General features: G+C 41.5%; 1 protein-coding gene across 1 annotated transcript in view; it reads left to right on the forward strand.

The window, feature by feature from the left end:
• The window catches only part of deptor (DEP domain containing MTOR-interacting protein), a 41,524-nt gene that overhangs the window by 14,176 nt on the left and 9,274 nt on the right, over positions 1-18,074 (forward strand). The window contains exons 5-7 of the mRNA XM_081387947.1: positions 522-700; positions 10,476-10,658; positions 13,143-13,280. Of these exons, the coding sequence (XP_081244073.1) occupies positions 522-700; positions 10,476-10,658; positions 13,143-13,280 (500 nt within the window). The remainder of the gene's footprint in view (positions 1-521; positions 701-10,475; positions 10,659-13,142; positions 13,281-18,074) is intronic.

The raw sequence follows: 18,074 nt of genomic DNA on the forward strand, positions 1-18,074 counted from the left end.
CCCTTGTTTGGCACATGTGGATGTTTGCTCAAGCTGTTTCAGTTGCATCATACTCTTTTTCTTGACGATTTTGACCCGAATGGCCTGCATTTGTAATATCTACTGTGCATATGCTTCCTTCATAAATGATCAGTTCTCAAATGGTCCTGACATGGTGTGTTAGTCAAGGGTTTTTTTGTTCTTCAGTTGTTTCTTAGAATCTCACATTTTCTCTGAAGTCTTGTATCTCTCAAGGCGATCTTTAGTTGTGTGCTGACAACATCGAGTCTTTGTGGCAAACATGAAAGTGTTTGATTTTGACCCGTCAGGACCTGCCTTTAAATGGCAGAGAATGTTGCATATCTTGACAGTTCTGTTGCTCTTCTTCTGTTGACATACATATTTAGCAGCACTGCTGAACTTTGACCTTGATTTGAGAAAATCGCTTCTCGAACCAGGCTGTTTTGAGGTGATCTCATAATTATATACGCAATGAGTTTGATATTTTGACATGCTAATAAGTACACGGTCTCGCTACACAGGTTAATGAACACTGAAAACACCCTGGTGCAAACGCGGGAAGAGGAGGGTGTGACGTATGAGCGGACACTGGTGGCTTCGGAGTTCATAGACTGGCTCCTGCAGGAAGGTGAAATGCCCACCAGGGAGGAAGCCGAGCGGTTGGGACGCAGACTGCTGGAGCATGGCATCATTCAGCATGGTGAGCACATGGATGAAATATATGTAAAATATAGTCCTGCAGCAGACACCTCAAAGCTGGTTCACACAACCAGAGACTTTCTCCCTGCATGTCGCCAGTGGCTGGCGGTGAGGTCGCTAGTGGGCGTCCCCCCCACTTCTGGTTGTCTAGAAACATTTGTGAATGACATTCACAGATGTTGCTCAATGTAATAATAATAGGTCAATAAGACTTGACCTATTTATGATAAGGTTCATTGTTATGACTTTTTATTTGGTGGATAAACCACATTACATTTTTGTGTTACATTTAAACTTTTCTTGTAATGGTATAAAAGTTTGAAGGACTAAAATACACTTATTCAAACTCTCATCTAGTCATGGACCTACTAGATTGACATTGTTCTGACATAGAGAACAACAAGACAAAATACATTGAATAAATCCAAATTTAGGTTGATGGTTTGCTGCATGAATTTAATACTACATATTAATCTGACAATTGTGTTGTTGAAATGCATTTTCATGGTTCACTTTAGAACATACAGCAGGGAAAATAAGTATTGAACACTTCACCATTTGTCTCAGTAAATATATTTCCAAAGGTGCTATTGACATGAAATTTTCACCAGATGTTGGTAACAACCCAAGGAATCCATACATACAAAGAAACCAAAACAAATAAGTTCAGAAATTAAGTTATGTGTAATAATGTGAAATGACACAGGGAAAAAGTATTGAACACATGAAGAAATGAAGGTGCAAAAAGGCATGGAAAGCCAAGACAACTGCTGAAAACTTACAGAAATTAAAAAGCAATCCAGCCCCCTGTCAGTGGAAATTAATAACAGCTGGTTCAGTCCCAACGGATGGTCTACAAAAAGGTCTCATTGCCAAGGTGTCACACAAGACACATCTCATGATGGGTAAAAGCAAAGAGCTGTCTCAAGACCTTCGCAACCTAATTGTTGCAAAACATAATGATGACATTAGTTATAGGCGCCATTCTAAGCTTCTGAATGGTCCAGTGAGCACTTTTGGGGCCATAATACGGAAGTGGAAAGACAATAATTTCACCATAAATTTGCCTTGACCAGTGCTCCTCGCAAGATTTCTGACAGAGGAGTGAAAAGAATAATCAGAAGAGTTGTCCAAGAGCCAACACCAAGTTGTGTGGCGTTTTTAGGGTAATGTGCAATGCCATTTCTCCTCCAAATATGGTGTGTATTATGGCATCCAAACAGTTCAATTTTGCTCTCATGTGACCACACTATATTCTCCCAGTATTTCACTGGCTTTTCCAAATGTTGTGCAGCAAACTTTAAATGAGCTTCAACATGCTTTTTTTTTCAGTAGGGGAGTCGGGTGTAGTACGGGTGGAGTGCATTACTTACTGTTTTCTTTGAGACAACAGTACCTGCTATCTGCAGGTCTTTTTGAAGCTCTCCACAAGTGATCCTTGGCTCTTGGACAACTCTTCTGATTATTCTTTTCACTCCTCTATCAGAAATCTTGCGAGAAGAAATCTTTCCATGCCTTTTTGCACCTTCCCTTCTTCATGTGTTCAATACTTTTTCCCTGTGTCATTTCACATTACACATAACTTAATATCTGAACTTATTTGTTTTGGTTTCTCTGTATGTATGGATTCCTTGGGTTGTTATCAACATCTGGTGAAAATTTCATGTCAATAGCACCTTTGGAAATATATTTACTGAGACAAATGGTGACGTGTTCAATACTTATTTCCCCCGCTGTATATCTCTAAGTAACTCCTAGAGTTTCAGGAATTCACTAATCATACAATGCATTGTGCTTTAAAATATACATTCAATCAAGTTATGTAAGCTATTAAATAATACAAGGGGGCTTGTTGAGTCATGACTTGACAGGAGGAAAGACTTTGATGGTCAGCAACAGATGGGCATACCTTTGACCAAGCAACAGGCAAACACAGTGTCACACTAGAACTCATCTACACAAAAGAATTCACATGCATAATACACAGCTGTATACACACACCCAATACAGACCAGCACTCAAACACACATAGCAACTCCTATAGAATGGAGCTATACCCTATAATTCAGTCACACACCAACAGTCACATGCACGGCAGTGTCTTTGTTTGACAGCACCTTTCCTGTCTGATTTCTGCTGACTTTGAATAAAAATGTGAATGACCTTAAAGGAGTAGTTCACTTTCAAATGAAAATCCGCCCATGATTTACTCACCATTCTAGGTGTATATGACTTTCTTTTTTCAGACGAATACAATCAGAGTTATATTAAAAAATACCCTGGCTATTCCAAGGCTTTTTATAATAGCAGTGGATTGCAACCAACAGATTGAAGCTCAAAAACGTGCATCCATCCATCATAAACAAACTCCAAATGACTCCAGGGGGTTAATAAAGGTCTTCTGAAGCAAAACGATGAGTTTGTGTAAGAGAAATATTAATATTTAAAACTTTATAAAGTAAAATAACTAGCTTCCGGCCAAACAAACATACAGATTCCACTTAAGTGTAAAGCGCAACTTACGCTCCGCTGTGGCGCTGTCACAGTGTCGGGTTTGTCATGTGTCTTGTCTGGGTTGTTGTGAGCACATGGCTTGTCTTGTTTTCCTTGTGCCATGTGCTCTCATGTCAATTGTCTAGCCCCTCCCATCTCGTTATCTCATTATTGGTTTATCTTTCCCACCTGCTTTGTTCGTTACCTTCTTTTGTTTGTTCCCTATTTAGTCTCCCTGTGTTTGCAGTCCTGTGCTGGTTCGTTGTATATATGTTCCCTCGTGTTCATGTTTTACCTGAGACCTGTCTTGTTTCCCCCCCCCCCCCCACAGGGAGGTTTTGTTTGTAGTTTTGTTTTATTTTGATTGTCTATTAAATCCCTACTTCCTGCACTTGAATCCTCACTTCACCATTTTCCCGTCCCGTGACAGAACGAACCAGCCAATATGAGGATTCAGCGGAAGGATTCACGCCAGCCACCAGCCTCTCCTATTTTCTGCCCGCGTTATGAACGCATTGTGAAGTTCACCGCCTTAAGTTCCCTTCGTCAAGAAGGGAAAAATGTGAAGGACTTTGCCCTAGAATTTTGCTCCGCTGCAGATGGGCTGGGGCTGGGTGAAATGGCCCTTAAGGACCTGTTTAATTACGCCCTTGAGGAGCCTGTAGATGTTTGGACAATGGCAGGGCTGGAGCGTTTGACGTTCTGGAGATTCATCGCCTATCTGGTCCAACGAGAGAGTCCTCCTGTTAGGCAGCCCGCTGTTGTCCCGGAGGCCATCCCCGTCCCAGTTCCGGTGGTCCCAGTTCCGGTGGTCCCGAGTAAGGTGGTTCCAGTTCCGGTGGTCCCGAGTCTGGTGGTCCCGAGTCTGGTGGTCCCGAGTCTGGTTGTCCCGAGTCCGGTGGTCCCAGTTCCGGTGGTCCCAAAACACAGGAGGAGGAGAAAGGCTCCCTCCGTAACTGTTTTGGTGGTCCCGAGTCCGGTGGTCCCGAGTCCGGTGGCTCCAAACACGGAGACCATCCCGGAGGTGACTGCCGTCCCTGACGCACCGCCCAGGCGTCTTGCTCTGCCTGCGCCGCCCAGACGTCTTGCTCTGCCCGCACCGCCCAGGTGTCTTGCTCTGCCCGCGCCGCCCAGGTGTCATGCTCTACTGGCCTCACCCGAGCTGCTCGCACTGCCTGCACCACCCCAGCGATCCGTCACATCTGCCCAGCCAGAGACTGTTCACGTCACGTCTGCCGAGCCTGTGTCTTCGGACAAGATGGCCGCCACAGAGACTGTTCACGTCACGTCTGCCGGGTCTGTGTCTTCGGACAAGATGGCCTCCGCCGAGCCTGTTCACGGCACGCCTGCCGAGCCTGTGTCTTCGGACAAGATGGCCGCCGCCGAACCTGTTCACGTCACGCCTGCCGAGCCTGTGTCTTCGGACCAGATGGCCGCCGCCGAGCCTGTTCACGTCACGCCTGCCGAGCCTGTGTCTTCGGACAAGATGGCTGCCGCCGAGCCTGTTCACGTCACGCCTGCCGAGCCTGGGTCCCCTGACAAGATGGCCGCAGTCGAGCCTGTGTCTGTTCCTGAGCCTGAGCCGGTGGTGTCTGTTCCTGAGCCTGAGCCGGTGGTGTCTGTTCCTGAGCCTGAGCCGGTGGTGTCTGTTCCTGAGCCGGTGGTGTCTGTTCCTGAGCCGGTGGTGTCTGTTCCTGAGCCGGTGGTGTCTGTTCCTGAGCCGGTGGTGTCTGTTCCTGAGCCGGTGGTGTCTGTTCCTGAGCCGGTGGTGTCTGTTCCAGTTCCCGAGCCGGTGGTGTCTGTTCCAGTTCCCGAGCCGGTGGTGTCTGTTCCAGTTCCCGAGCCGGTGGTGTCTGTTCCAGTTCCTGAGCCGGTGGTGTCTGTTCCAGTTCCCGAGCCGGTGGTGTCTGTTCCAGTTCCCGAGCCGGTGGTGTCTGTTCCAGTTCCCGAGCCGGTGGTGTCTGTTCCAGTTCCCGAGCCGGTGGTGTCTGTTCCAGTTCCCGAGCCGGTGGTGTCAGTTCCAGTTCCCGAGCCGGTGGTGCCATCTCCGCCGTGGCCGCCCGAGGGGCCGTCTCCGCCGTGGCCGCCCGAGGGGCCGTCTCCGCCGTGGCCGCCCGAGGGGCCGTCTCCGCCGTGGCCGCCCGAGGGGCCGTCTCCGCCGTGGCCGCCCGAGGGGCCGTCTCCGCCGTGGCCGCCCGAGGGACCGTCTGCTCCGCCCTGGCCGCCCGAGGGACCGTCTGCTCCTCCCTGGCCGCCCGAGGGAAAGTCTGCTCCGCCCTGGCCGCCCGATGATTGGTCATCTCCGCCCTGGCTGCCTGAAGGACTGTCACTCCCTGTCCCCGTTTCCCTTCCATGGACCTGGCCACATTCCTTCCCCTGATGCCCTACTGTTCTACCTCACACCCTGGACTCTTGTTTTGTGTTGTGGTCTTGTAGCGTCTGGTAGCCGCTCCGTAGAGGGGGGGTTATGTCACAGTGTCGGGTTTGTCATGTGTCTTGTCTGGGTTGTTGTGAGCACATGGCTTGTCTTGTTTTCCTTGTGCCATGTGCTCTCATGTCAATTGTCTAGCCCCTCCCATCTCGTTATCTCATTATTGGTTTATCTTTCCCACCTGCTTTGTTCGTTACCTTCTTTTGTTTGTTCCCTATTTAGTCTCCCTGTGTTTGCAGTCCTGTGCTGGTTCGTTGTATATATGTTCCCTCGTGTTCATGTTTTACCTGAGACCTGTCTTGTTTCCCCCCCCCCCACAGGGAGGTTTTGTTTGTAGTTTTGTTTTATTTTGATTGTCTATTAAATCCCTACTTCCTGCACTTGAATCCTCGCTTCACCATTTTCCCGTCCCGTGACAGGCGCACTACGCTACTTCTGACGTCATGAGTTGCGTAAGTTGCGCATTAGGGGCAAGTAGACTGCGTATGTTCGTTTGGCCGAACATACGGCCAAATGAACCGTACGTATAGTATATATTTTTATATTATACTATGAGTTAGTATATTAACTCCGATTGTATTCGTCTGAAAGAAGAAAGCCATATACACCTAGGATGGCTTGAGTAAATTATGGGCTAATTTTCATTTTAAATTGAACTAATCCTTTAAATTACGGAGAACTTTTCCACACAATTAAGTTAAGCCTTTTGGGATGTGTTCTAGTCTTGCACTTAAATATCTGAATCAGTGTGTCTATATTATGTTCATATGCATACAGATATTACATAATGAAAAAACACATAACTGAACAAAGGTTTGTGCCCTGACTTGAGTTTAGCTGACACATTTGGATACAGTCAACACAGCAACACACATGAGCAGGGCATTTCAGGAAATCTGCTGTTTTAAACCAACAGATCAGTGGAAAAAAACTCGAGGTGAATTCATCATTTTGCCCATGGCGGTAGGGCCAGGGATAGGGTGAAGATGACAGCCTTTAACCGTCAACAGCGAGGCCCCCTGAAATTGCGGAACTGCCTGAAATTGCAGCACTGCACTGTGTCGAGAAGTGTGTATAAATCTGTTGTGACTGTTTCACGGCCAGCCAAAGTTGCACTGCACAGTTGTACGATAAATAAGCTTGAAAAAGGACGATCATGCTGCACACAGCAGCATATGAACTCATTCCCCTCATCAGGGTGGAGACGGCAGTGTTCTCCAGAACCAGAAAGCACGTTCTCTGCTTTTCCTGCTTTTTCTTGTGGGTTGAATGTGACTGCATGTGCTTGACAATCGGCTCAGTGTGTGGGACTTTTGTTCAGGAGACCTAAAAGACACAGTGAGCGGAGAGTTTATTTCACAGAGCTGAGTGTCACAACAACCCCACACCCCCTTTTTGTTTTGTGCTAAAGAAGCTATATGATACTATTTTCGTCCGATTTTATTGCTAAGTTATGAGTTATGTCCATGAAACAATCATTATTTATTTATTTTGGATAAAAATCCAATCCTTTTTCTACTGAAAAGATCAACGTTTTTACACATTTCACCAGTGTTGTTGCAGTTCTTGTACACTATATTTGCCACTATAATTGTGGTGTCTTAATTTACATCTGGTCACTTGCATTTTTACTGATTAGATAGCTGTCCGATTTGTTAAAACGGTTCCATTTACACTTGGCCACACAAATGTGTCTCTGCAAAACAAACATAAATCCAATCTTCAATTCCTGTGCTATGTGCAAATTCAATGCAGTTCACGTCATCGAAAGCGACAGATCTGAGCTGCGTTTTATTTATCATTATTACATGGCTTGGTTGAATTCCAATGTACAGTAGAAAGCGGTGTGTTATTTCTTGATAACAGACCGCTGCGAAGTATAACACACCGTTGCCATGAAAAACAGAGCGTTGCTATGGACACGGAACGGACTATTTTCTTTAGCGGAAGCAATGCAATAGTTTTTAAATCAATATTTTGTGTCAAATTATTTATTTATTTTGTAGGTAGCCATGTAATAAGCGGGATAATGTATAGCGAGGTGGTTGTTATAGCGAATTCAAGACCCCTCCGCTTCGCGTCGATTTGAGTATACACCTTTGCGTGGTATGGCTTTATTCCATGCTGTTGTGGTAAATTCTCAAAATTGATAAAGGTGTGTTGTGGACCAGGCCGACTCGCGGTGACTGGAGGACTCGTGTGGTATCACCTCATCACTGGACCATGAAGATCACACATTGACAACAACACAACACAACCTTGTTCCTGCAGTGACGTCTGACATTTATAAGTTTGATGTGGCGTGAGAAAGTGAAAAGCTACACAAAATCTGATCAAAGCAGAAACTGCATTTGAAACTGAAGTAAAATTTTATGCGATTGAAACTAAAGTAAAATTAAAAAGGATTTAAAATCACATAAAGTAGTTCGAAACGTATTTTTTTTTTCACACTTGCTAAATTTGATTGGAAGCCAATGGTATATAGTCTAGAAATCTAGACGCACCCTAGCGGCAGCAAAATGTATTTCGCAGCCAGGGTAGTCTAGACACTCTCAATAAACCTTCTAGCTACAAAAACCCAAATTGGGTCAGGCCAATCACGTCGTGTATAGAGTAGGCGGGGCGGGCTTAACATATGACGACAGAGTTGCGACGGTTACCTGGCTGCCACTTGAAAACAAAGAATGGCGGCTGCTGATGGAGAACAACGGTCTTTCGAATCGGCTTTGGCCGCGACTCTGGAGGACTTGGAGTTAAGTTTTTCTTTGAGAAAAGAGCAAAGAACGGCACTTAAGTTATTCTTAAAAAAAGGAAGATGTGTTCGTCGGTTTGCCGGCCAGATATATGGCAAAAGTTGAATCTATCAACTAGCTCCGCTGTAGGGAAAACGCTCTGGTTGGTTGAAGCGCTGCCCTATTGCGTGCAGAGGGAATTTGAAAGACAGCCGTTTATCCCGCCCCTCGGATTGAGCCGTGACTATGGTGAGTTTCCAGACCTAACATCTTGATGTAGGTCTGGCTTGCCAGGCTAAATGGTATATGCAAAAAAAAAAAAAAACAAACAAAAAAAAAAAAACATTTGGACTGACAGTCTGAACATGGTTAAGGATACCGCTTCAACATATAATTAAATTAGACATCAGATTTAATCTTGGTTAAAAGGATGGGACTATAATTATATATCAAAAAATTGTATTCTGCAAAATTGAAACTTTTTGCCTATATACATTTTTTAAATGAAACTACATTTGGAGCATTTAACGTACATTTAAAAACAAATACAAAAAAACAATCTTGCTTTGAGATATGAGAGCCCTTTATGGATTATAAAATACTCTTTGAACTTTCATATAATAATACGGTTTATCTCTCTTTGCCCATAGACTGGATGCCACTCTGACCACATACATATATTTCTGTCATGACAACTCTCAGAGTGTTTGGCATGGTAATGGATATGGCAGTGTTGATATGTTTGGCCTTTGCGGAATAGATCTGCTGCTGCTGGTGTTGCTTATTGCTGCTGCTGCAGTTATTGATGCTGCTGCTGCTGTTGGTGCAGAGCAAGCACAGGAATTGCTATTGCCAATACATACACTGTTGTGAGCAAGTAAGACATGCTGCTGCTGTACAATATAACGTACATGAATTACTCTTAGCAGATTTATACAGGTGGAGCCGGGAAAGGTGGATGGTTTCTAAAAGTGTACTGCAACTGCTAAAGCAAATGCAAAGTATTGAGCAGCGAGCTCATTGGTTCCTCGCATACATTTTTCTATTCTTTAAGATAATATACGACTGCTTGTTTGCTCGCAAAATTCATAATAAATAATGAAAAAAATAATAAAGGCCACTTTATACGTCTGTCACGTGGTCCCTTCTTGTCTAATATTGTCTAGTATTTCTTGGCCAGAATAAGCAGCAAAATGGACCAGACGGTTTGCGGAAAGGCAAAAGACTTGTTCTGCGAGACTAACCATGCAGTGATTGTCAGACAATGAGCGAGTGTTTAGCTCAGCTCTCTCCTACACACATCTGCATTCCTCTGCACAACAAACCAAATGCATCCACTATGCTTCACTGTCCAATACATATATGTTTGATTTTGCTCGTTTCAAAGGTTCCCAGTTTTTAAGAAAGACTATTTTATTTTATGTGTTGATAGCAAAGGAATGTGCACACACAGTGAACACATTATTTGTAGTGGTGGAAGGAGGAATGTCAAATTGAACTTCTCCTGCCGCATGTCTTTGAAATATTGCTGAAGCTAAAGTAACGGTCCTGTGATTAGAGACATGGCATAATAATAACACAGTAGAGCACTGAACATGGTAATAAAAAGGGAAAGTTAATGCTCTTATGTAAAACTAAACACTGTTTTTGAAACATGATGACTCATGCTAGAAGGGAGTTCAGGATTGCTCCTCCATAGGATTATGGGATGAGATTTTAAGATGGCATGTGCTCCTCTTACACAAACACACTCACTCACTCTCTAGACTTGGTTAAACTGGTTCTCCTGCTTTTAGCAAACGAAAAAAAAAAAGAACTCTTAAGAAGGGACTTCAGCTTTTTCTGCTGTTTTGCCAACCTCTGCTCTGCCCCCTTCTCTTGGTAAAATAAACAAAAATTAAATGAACAAATAAAACATGAATATTATTTTACATTTAATAAATTAATAAAACAAAAGCCTTGAAGGTACAATCCAAAATAAGGATATTGGGTTGAGTTTTGTATTTTCTGTCTTTCACTTCTAGGTTTTAGACCATTGTGGCTTGACAGTTCATGACTTTAATTCCAATAAACTGACATATGACCGTCTTTCTCTATGCATTTCTCTTTCTTTCCCCCAGTTTCTAACAAGCACCACTTTGTGGATGGCGGACTGCTTTACCAATTCAGAATGAATTTCCGGCGGCGACGACGACTGATGGAGCTTTTGAACGAGCGTTGTCGCAGCATACCGGAGAACCAGGACAGCCCTTTCTGTCTGCGCAAACAGGGCTCTGACGGGGGAAACACCAGCTTCCTTTCAGGTTAGTCCATGATCATGAAGGAAATCCACAGAATGCATGCACACCAGTGTTCACTACACCCTGTAGTTTTATTATATAGATTTTTTAGGTTTAGTGGACACAACTGTGATCATTTGCAGTGGCACATAGATAATGAACTTTTGGATGTGGTCTCTTGCATTTTAATTGGCTGTTGATGCAGTGCATAATAAAGTTAGGACAACCAAAATCAATTTCAATGTTGTAGTAAGGAAGTTGCTGAAATGACTAACTTGTGTTTTGAAAGAGTGTATCATCTGGAAAACATTGCTTTTAATTTGAAGTGTCGTCATCAGCTGACGGTGTTAATCTATTTAAAAAATATATAATATTCAATGTGTAATGCATTTTTAATAATCAGATTTATTACATGATATGCAAGTCAAATAAACAAGCAAATAAATTACAATGAATTGCATATCAGTATTGGCTGACAAAGACCCCTGACCCCCTCATTGACATTGCATTACAGTGACAAGTGAGTACAGAATTGAATAGACATTACATCCACAGCAGTTCATTTCGATTGACAGTTTGATGTTTAGAGGTTCTCACATTCTGTCAGTGCTTGTGTACGCTAGAGCTCTCAGGGGGAAGTTCACATAGTTTGTGTACTGAAAGTAAGGAATGTTCAAATAGGGGAGGTTGTAGTTTCTCATCTGCACAGTTGTTTCCAGACCTCTTTGGGAGAGTTAGTTAGATGAATCTGACATGTTTTGTGTCATGAGTATTTGAAAGGTGAGCATGTCAAACAAGCACAACATGCCCCTTTTGCCTGGTTTTGTTACTGTTTGGTCTAGTTATACTCCATTTGAGTTATTTTGTATTAGTCATTGTTATAAATTTAACCTCAGTATTTTAAGACTACTTCTGTTCTCTTGATGCTTGCTTAGTTTTACCTTTAATTTAGATTCATGATCTAGTGTTTCGGCACACGGTGTTATACTACAGATAAAGCTGCAATTTAGCATTTATCACATTGAATAATGTATTACAGTAAATGTAAACTTGTTTCAGATCAAGTTTTTTTCAGTATTTGCCTGTAGATTCAGTATCACGCCGTCATGAGTCAGTAAAAGAAATTAGCTCATGTTGTCTTGGGACTGGTTCCTCTTTTCAGAGATGAATAAAATATGAACTCTCATTTTTAACGGGCCTGTGGAGTGTGTATGTTGACTTAACAAGTACATGAATTTAAATGTTTTGACTCAGTCATCAGTGTTGAACTACACAACACTGGGTTGCACATTATTTTACAGTAAGTGCACTTTCAATGTACTTAGCCACAAAAGTACTGAGTAGTAGGAGGTAACTACAGGGGTTAGTTTGTATGTTCATACGAAACAGGACTGTAAAATAAAGTGCTACCCAACACTGTTTTCTGTACTTATTGCATATTTTAATTACAGTATAGACCTTTTGTCTTCCGGTCTGTATTTTCACAGCGATCTTACGTATTTATGAATGAACGGCTCGTTTTAAAATCTTCCCGGTCTACTGGCATTTAAGACATCTGCTTTAAACATTACAATCCTCATGATAAACTTTCGTTAACTTTACAATAAGTAAATCCACTTCACCGGCTAATTACTCCTCGACAGTGATGCCATTGAAATGCACAGAGCTACCGCAAAAAACGGAAGTTCAAAGACAATATTCTAAAGAAGGCTGCGCGCTTGTTTCTCTGGCGCATAAGGTCTATAATCAGTTATTTTTTGTTCTGTTGACAATATAATCAATTTCACAGTGATATTACTAAAAAATGAAGGAGTGGATTATTCTTAAAATAAAAAAGGGTTAATTGTTTTCTATTTTTATAAAAATAAAATCTAATAAATTAGTACGTTTTTTAATTTACAAATAAATAGCTGTTTATTTGATTGATGTTTAAAAATGCTTAAAAATTCAAATAAATTAAGCATAAATGAAATAAACATTACGAAATTTGACTATCTGAAAAGTGATTTGTTTATATATCCATCCTTTGAGACCCTTGTGAATTAATATATTGATTTCTTTGTTTGCATTTCATTTTTAAGTGGTAAATCATTTTTATTTATTACATAATATTTATTTTTTTAATAAAAAAGTTTTAATGTTGGGGTTTGTGTTTGGCTGTAGCAATTATAATTAGCTTTATATAAAGCTAGATTTTTATGGTATGTTCATTTAGATTGCTAAAGTATACGTGTTCATGATGCTGTTTGCCATATGGTATATTTTCATCAAAAGGAGAACTCTTAACAGATCTGATGTTTCCCTCTGCACTGTTTTTTTTTTTTCAGTTCGTAAGTGCAAAAAAGGATGTTTAGACACCACAACGGCATCTAAATTGTTGGATCATGGTGTTTTCAGCGGGCAGAAGTGTTGCGTGTGGATTTTAACTGATCTCTATTTGCTCTCTCACTTCCTCTAATACTGTCTCTATCTTACCTAATTTGTCTCTCTCAATCTCCTTCTCCTCAGTCAGTCCCACTAAAGAGATAAAGGTGGTGTCAGCGGTACGGCGGAGCAGTATGAGCAGTAGTTGTGGCAGCAGTGGTTACTATAGCAGTAGCCCCACACTCAGCAGCAGCCCTCCTGTGCTCTGCAACCCCAAGTCTGGTAAGAAAAGCCCCTTTCTGTGCCCAAACACCCCAAATACATAATTTCAACAAAAACAAAATGGCACACAGCATCGTCAAATAAGCAAATCGGTTGAATTTTGATTTCTTGTTGTCTTTAAGCTTCTTAACCTAGTGTTAACTAGCATTAGCTTTAGCAGTTATTTTACAACATCTCCACCCTGTTTGTATAATAACATGGCCTCACTTTAAAGCTGCAGTCCGTAGTTTTTCCTCTTTGTCGCCATCTCTGTTCGAAATCTGCAATTGCAGTTATTCGCGGAATTATCAACTTTACATGGGTTGTGCCTCGGCACGGCACAGCGCGGATGAATCCAATGTTTTGAGGAGAATGTGCGGCTGTCAGTCAACGCGCCGGTGTGGATACAGTCATTCGGAAACACAGATTCTACTTTTTGGAAGTATGACCAGCATAAGAATTTTCACCGGAAAATGTCATCTGAACAAGTAACATCCACATTTGTTCTGAGGAAAAAAAAAAACCATTGCAGTAAATCGCGCTGATTAAATCTAACGATCGCTTATCACGTCAAACCGTGCAAATTATACTTTGTTCTCAAATTGTTAATGTTAACAACATCAGCATTGCGTGACTACATTTAATGCCCTTCCGATATTTATCCTTGTTTTCGCACGGGCCGGTTGCAGTCTCTTTTCCTTTTTTTCCGAAGTCCAAAGTCTTTTGCATTTTACAACGGGTGAATCTCTAGTTGTCACTGGTGATTGTCGTTTGAACCTTTCTGGATCCACCATAAAATTGATAAGTTTAATTATATCAAGTGCTGTGAGAAAAGGCTATAAATCTCCACCTCCAACATCCTCACACGCAATATATCCTACTAGCCGAGACTCCTTCTTTATGTGTACAGATGTGACGTAATGACGCAAAGACATGCTCGAGTTTCCCGTGGAAATCCACCAGTACCACTGGAATTAAAAACATTATTACAAGCTTACCGTTTTGAATCAAGCTAAGGCAAGCAGATAGTTTTGAACACTGGCTGGTTATGTACTTGCTCAAAAATTTATTTTGGATAATTTTTAACCCAAAAAACTTACGGACTGCAGCTTTAAAATGTTTTATAGCTTCAAAATATTGAGCATTGTTTTCTTGAAACTAGTTTACTGTTTCATGGCCCTTTATAGGAATTGTTCACCCAAAAATTCTGTCATCGTTTACTCACCCTCATGTAATTTCAAACCTGTATGTCTTTTGAGGATCGCGAAAGGAGAAATGTTCATAAATATTCTAGTCGCTCTTTTCCGTACAACAATGGTGGGTACTGACTCGCTTTCAAGCTTCAAAAAGAATGCAAATGTCTCATAAGTATTTAATGCATATCATGCAGACAGTTATATATCTTCTGAAGATAAAATAAACATAGGTTTTAGTGAGAAAAATGGAAATTGAGGTGATTATTCAAGTCCACAAGCCAACAAAGCTTTTCTCATGAACGTACAAAGGAGAGCTATGGTCAACGTTTATAGCTCCAAAATACTGTATGTTTTTCAAGCTGCAGGCGATTTTGTCTTATCAGATTTTCCTGTGGTGTGAGGTGTGTTAAGAGTGATTCAATCTGCAGTGAATGTCAGGGCCGCACCGATCTCAAATGATAAATGTCCTAATTGTTGAATATTGCAAAATGATGGACAATGGTTCACATTTCCCGTGGTAATACAATTAAGTAAATATTAAATAAATGAGTAAATAAAGTGAAAGTAAAAAGTGAAACAAGTAAATGAATGATCAAGTAAATTAATAAAAGAGGCGCTGCCGTATATGGACCCGCAGTTGGCTTGGAAGACGTGGGTAATATGGTTTATCCATTTTGCAATGTGAACTGGAGGTAAGCAACAGTTTGCTAAATTGCAGCTGTTTGATAGCTCCAGAACTTAAAGATCCCACTCTTTTCGTTTTCTTTCTCGCTGCATTAAAGATGAAATGGTTTAACTTTTTTCGTGCAGAAAAAACAATGAGTTTAGGGCAATCAGTTCGTAGCTCTGCTTCAACTGTACCATACCCTCACGAGGGGCAACCAACATTTCTGACATGTAGGAAATTCATTCGACTATCTATTGTCGGTCGGAAGAGGTCAATCACCTCTCGTTTCTCCCTGTACACTGCATGACAAACGACTCACAACAGAGCTAAAATTCGTCCAGATTAAAAAAAAAGAGTCGTACAAGTTCGGCTCAAAAACGGACGAAAATCGCACAGTGTAGGCCCGGCTTTAAGGTTTTTTCACAACAATGAAATAGCTTTGACAAGCTTATAGCTTTCTCAAAGTTATGTTTGTGGTGTTACTGTTCCTTTAACAGAACACAATGTGTGGAGAGTGTCGTATATCAGCATATACCTATATCTCTGTTTCTTAAGAGAAGTTTGTGTGTTTGTGTGCTGTCAGGCCATAAAGCCACATCCGCCTGTTCTCCATCTGTTCCGTTTGTCCGTTCTCCACTGTAATCCTGCTTGTTGACAGTAATTCTACGAGGCGTCGACCATGTAGTTCCCATGAACTTCTTCACCCTTCTAACAGGGATTCTCCTTGTTAACTTGAACTAGCTGAATGAGTTAACAAGATTATATTCAAAGGAATAGGTCACCCAGTAGTTTAATAGATCAAATTGGTTTCCTTGGTAGTACAACTGTTGAGAATCTTGTTCTACATTTACACATTGAAGCCAAAAGCATACTTTAGTTTTTAAATGAAAACTTAGCCTATGCGTACAGTATTTCGTACAGTTGAACGTACAGTATTTCAAAAGGGCTTTTCACACTTTGCTTAACCCCTGTGTTTAAAACCCTGCTTTTAACCTTGTCTAAAGGAATGCTTTTACCCGGGGTTATGAAACCCTGCTCCGCTTTTGCGGTATTACACCGTGTCCTAACCAAATGCAACATGACACACAACAAAAGGTATCTTTTCCATGTTATTTCAGACTTTTTGTGCCAACCACGACAATCTACAGGGTATTATATTTTAGAAACAGTTTGTATTTTATGACGAAGGTTGTTACAGTCTCCCAATATGTATTTTTAATAAGGTTAAAATTGTGTAATATTTATGAATTTGATAATGTGTTTATTCATTTTGTTTTGAGAGCTCTGCCCACACTCTTTTGATTGGCTGTGATTTTCAATAGATTTGTTTGTCTTGTCGCATCTTGTGTGGACAGACAAATTGCTTGTCACTAGAATCTTGTCGCATTGCGTATGGTTAAGACACGGTGTTACACCACAAAGTACATTCTAGAAAAACTGGATAGTACAGTTGGCAATATAAAATGAGGAAGCGTAATACTAGAGCTTTTATGTATATAGGTTGTGTGCTGCATTTGTCCAGTCAATGACGCTGACACTGCAAAAATGCATTTCTCTCCACAAGCTGACCTATAGAAAAATACCATGCTGATAATTGAATTGTAATGCTCACTGTACACGTACGCCTCCACAGAATGTAATATGAATATGTATGGACTCAAACATGGTGCGACAATGCCATTTGAGACAAAACACAAGGTATTTGTGTTTATACATAATATATTATATGTGATAAGTAACTAGATAGAGTCATATGGACGACTTTTGAGTCTTTTTTTTTGGTCATTTTGGAGCTTGGCAGCCTCGCTTTCTATTAATTTTAATTAAAAAAGAGTAGCCAGATACTTTTTTGGGTAAACTAACCCTTTTCTCACAATATATTTAAGCACCTGAAGTTGTCATCCTGATTTCTTGAGGATATTTTTTCATCACTGCTTCGTGATTTTACAAAAAAAAATAAAAAAAAAATGGAACTGATTGTGACATGCATTTTCTTATTTTACTGTGTCTCTATCTCTTTTTTTCTCACTCCATTCTGAGTGTGTTTGTGTGGAGTAGTAAACTCTCTGACCCATAAAAACTCTCAGGCTGAGAAGTGCCGTACACGCGTTAGTGCGTGTGTGTTTATGAGAAAGTCTGGCAAGAACACGTAGTCCCCTTCAGGAAAGGCAAGGAGCACAGCCAGCAGGCCGAGAGAGAGAGACAGAGGAACATTTTATACACATACTCAGACTCATCCTCCTCCAACACCAAATTAGAACGTTGGCCTCCATGACGATCCAAGGCGAGTCTGAAGCATGCCTGTAATGAAGCATTCCACACCTACCACATGACTCAGCCTTCATTTCACCACAGCACAACTCCCCGCTTCATACTCTGCCCCAGGACAGTGAGGCCCACTGTTAAAACCAGACCTGTTCTTCGTCCAACAACGAGGATCCAGGATGCAATCTGTCATCAGAGCGTCTAACGTTGTAACATGTTGGACATTTTGAATTCGTGAATATGGAAATAGGCCGCTTTTCCAGATGTGTGTTTTGCTTGTGTGTTTGGCAGTGCCGTTGCCTGTCTGTGATTGGTCAATTTGCTCATCCAATCCTGGGATTACTTAGCTCTCCACCCAAAATCGTTGAAAATAAAATGAACTCATGAGAAAAAGTGAATAAGAAAGAATGAGAGAAAAATAGTGAGGCCCAAACATAAATTTGTTTAAAAAAAAATCATTCTCTCCCTTTCTTTCTCATTCTCTCTCTCACACACGGACATAATCCTTTCTCCCTGCTTTAAAAAGAATGTGGCATTGTGTGTGAAAAGTTTCATGCATGTATCTGACTCTGTAGGGGGAATGGAAAGGCCCTGGCCATGTGCTCCCTATTCAGAATATACACACATACAGTAAATATTCTTTAAATGGAAAGTTCACCCCAAAATAAACTGTTGTTTACCAACCCT

This window comes from Scardinius erythrophthalmus (assembly GCF_964197995.2).
Source record: "Scardinius erythrophthalmus genome assembly, chromosome: 16".
NCBI lineage: Eukaryota > Metazoa > Chordata > Actinopteri > Cypriniformes > Leuciscidae > Scardinius > Scardinius erythrophthalmus.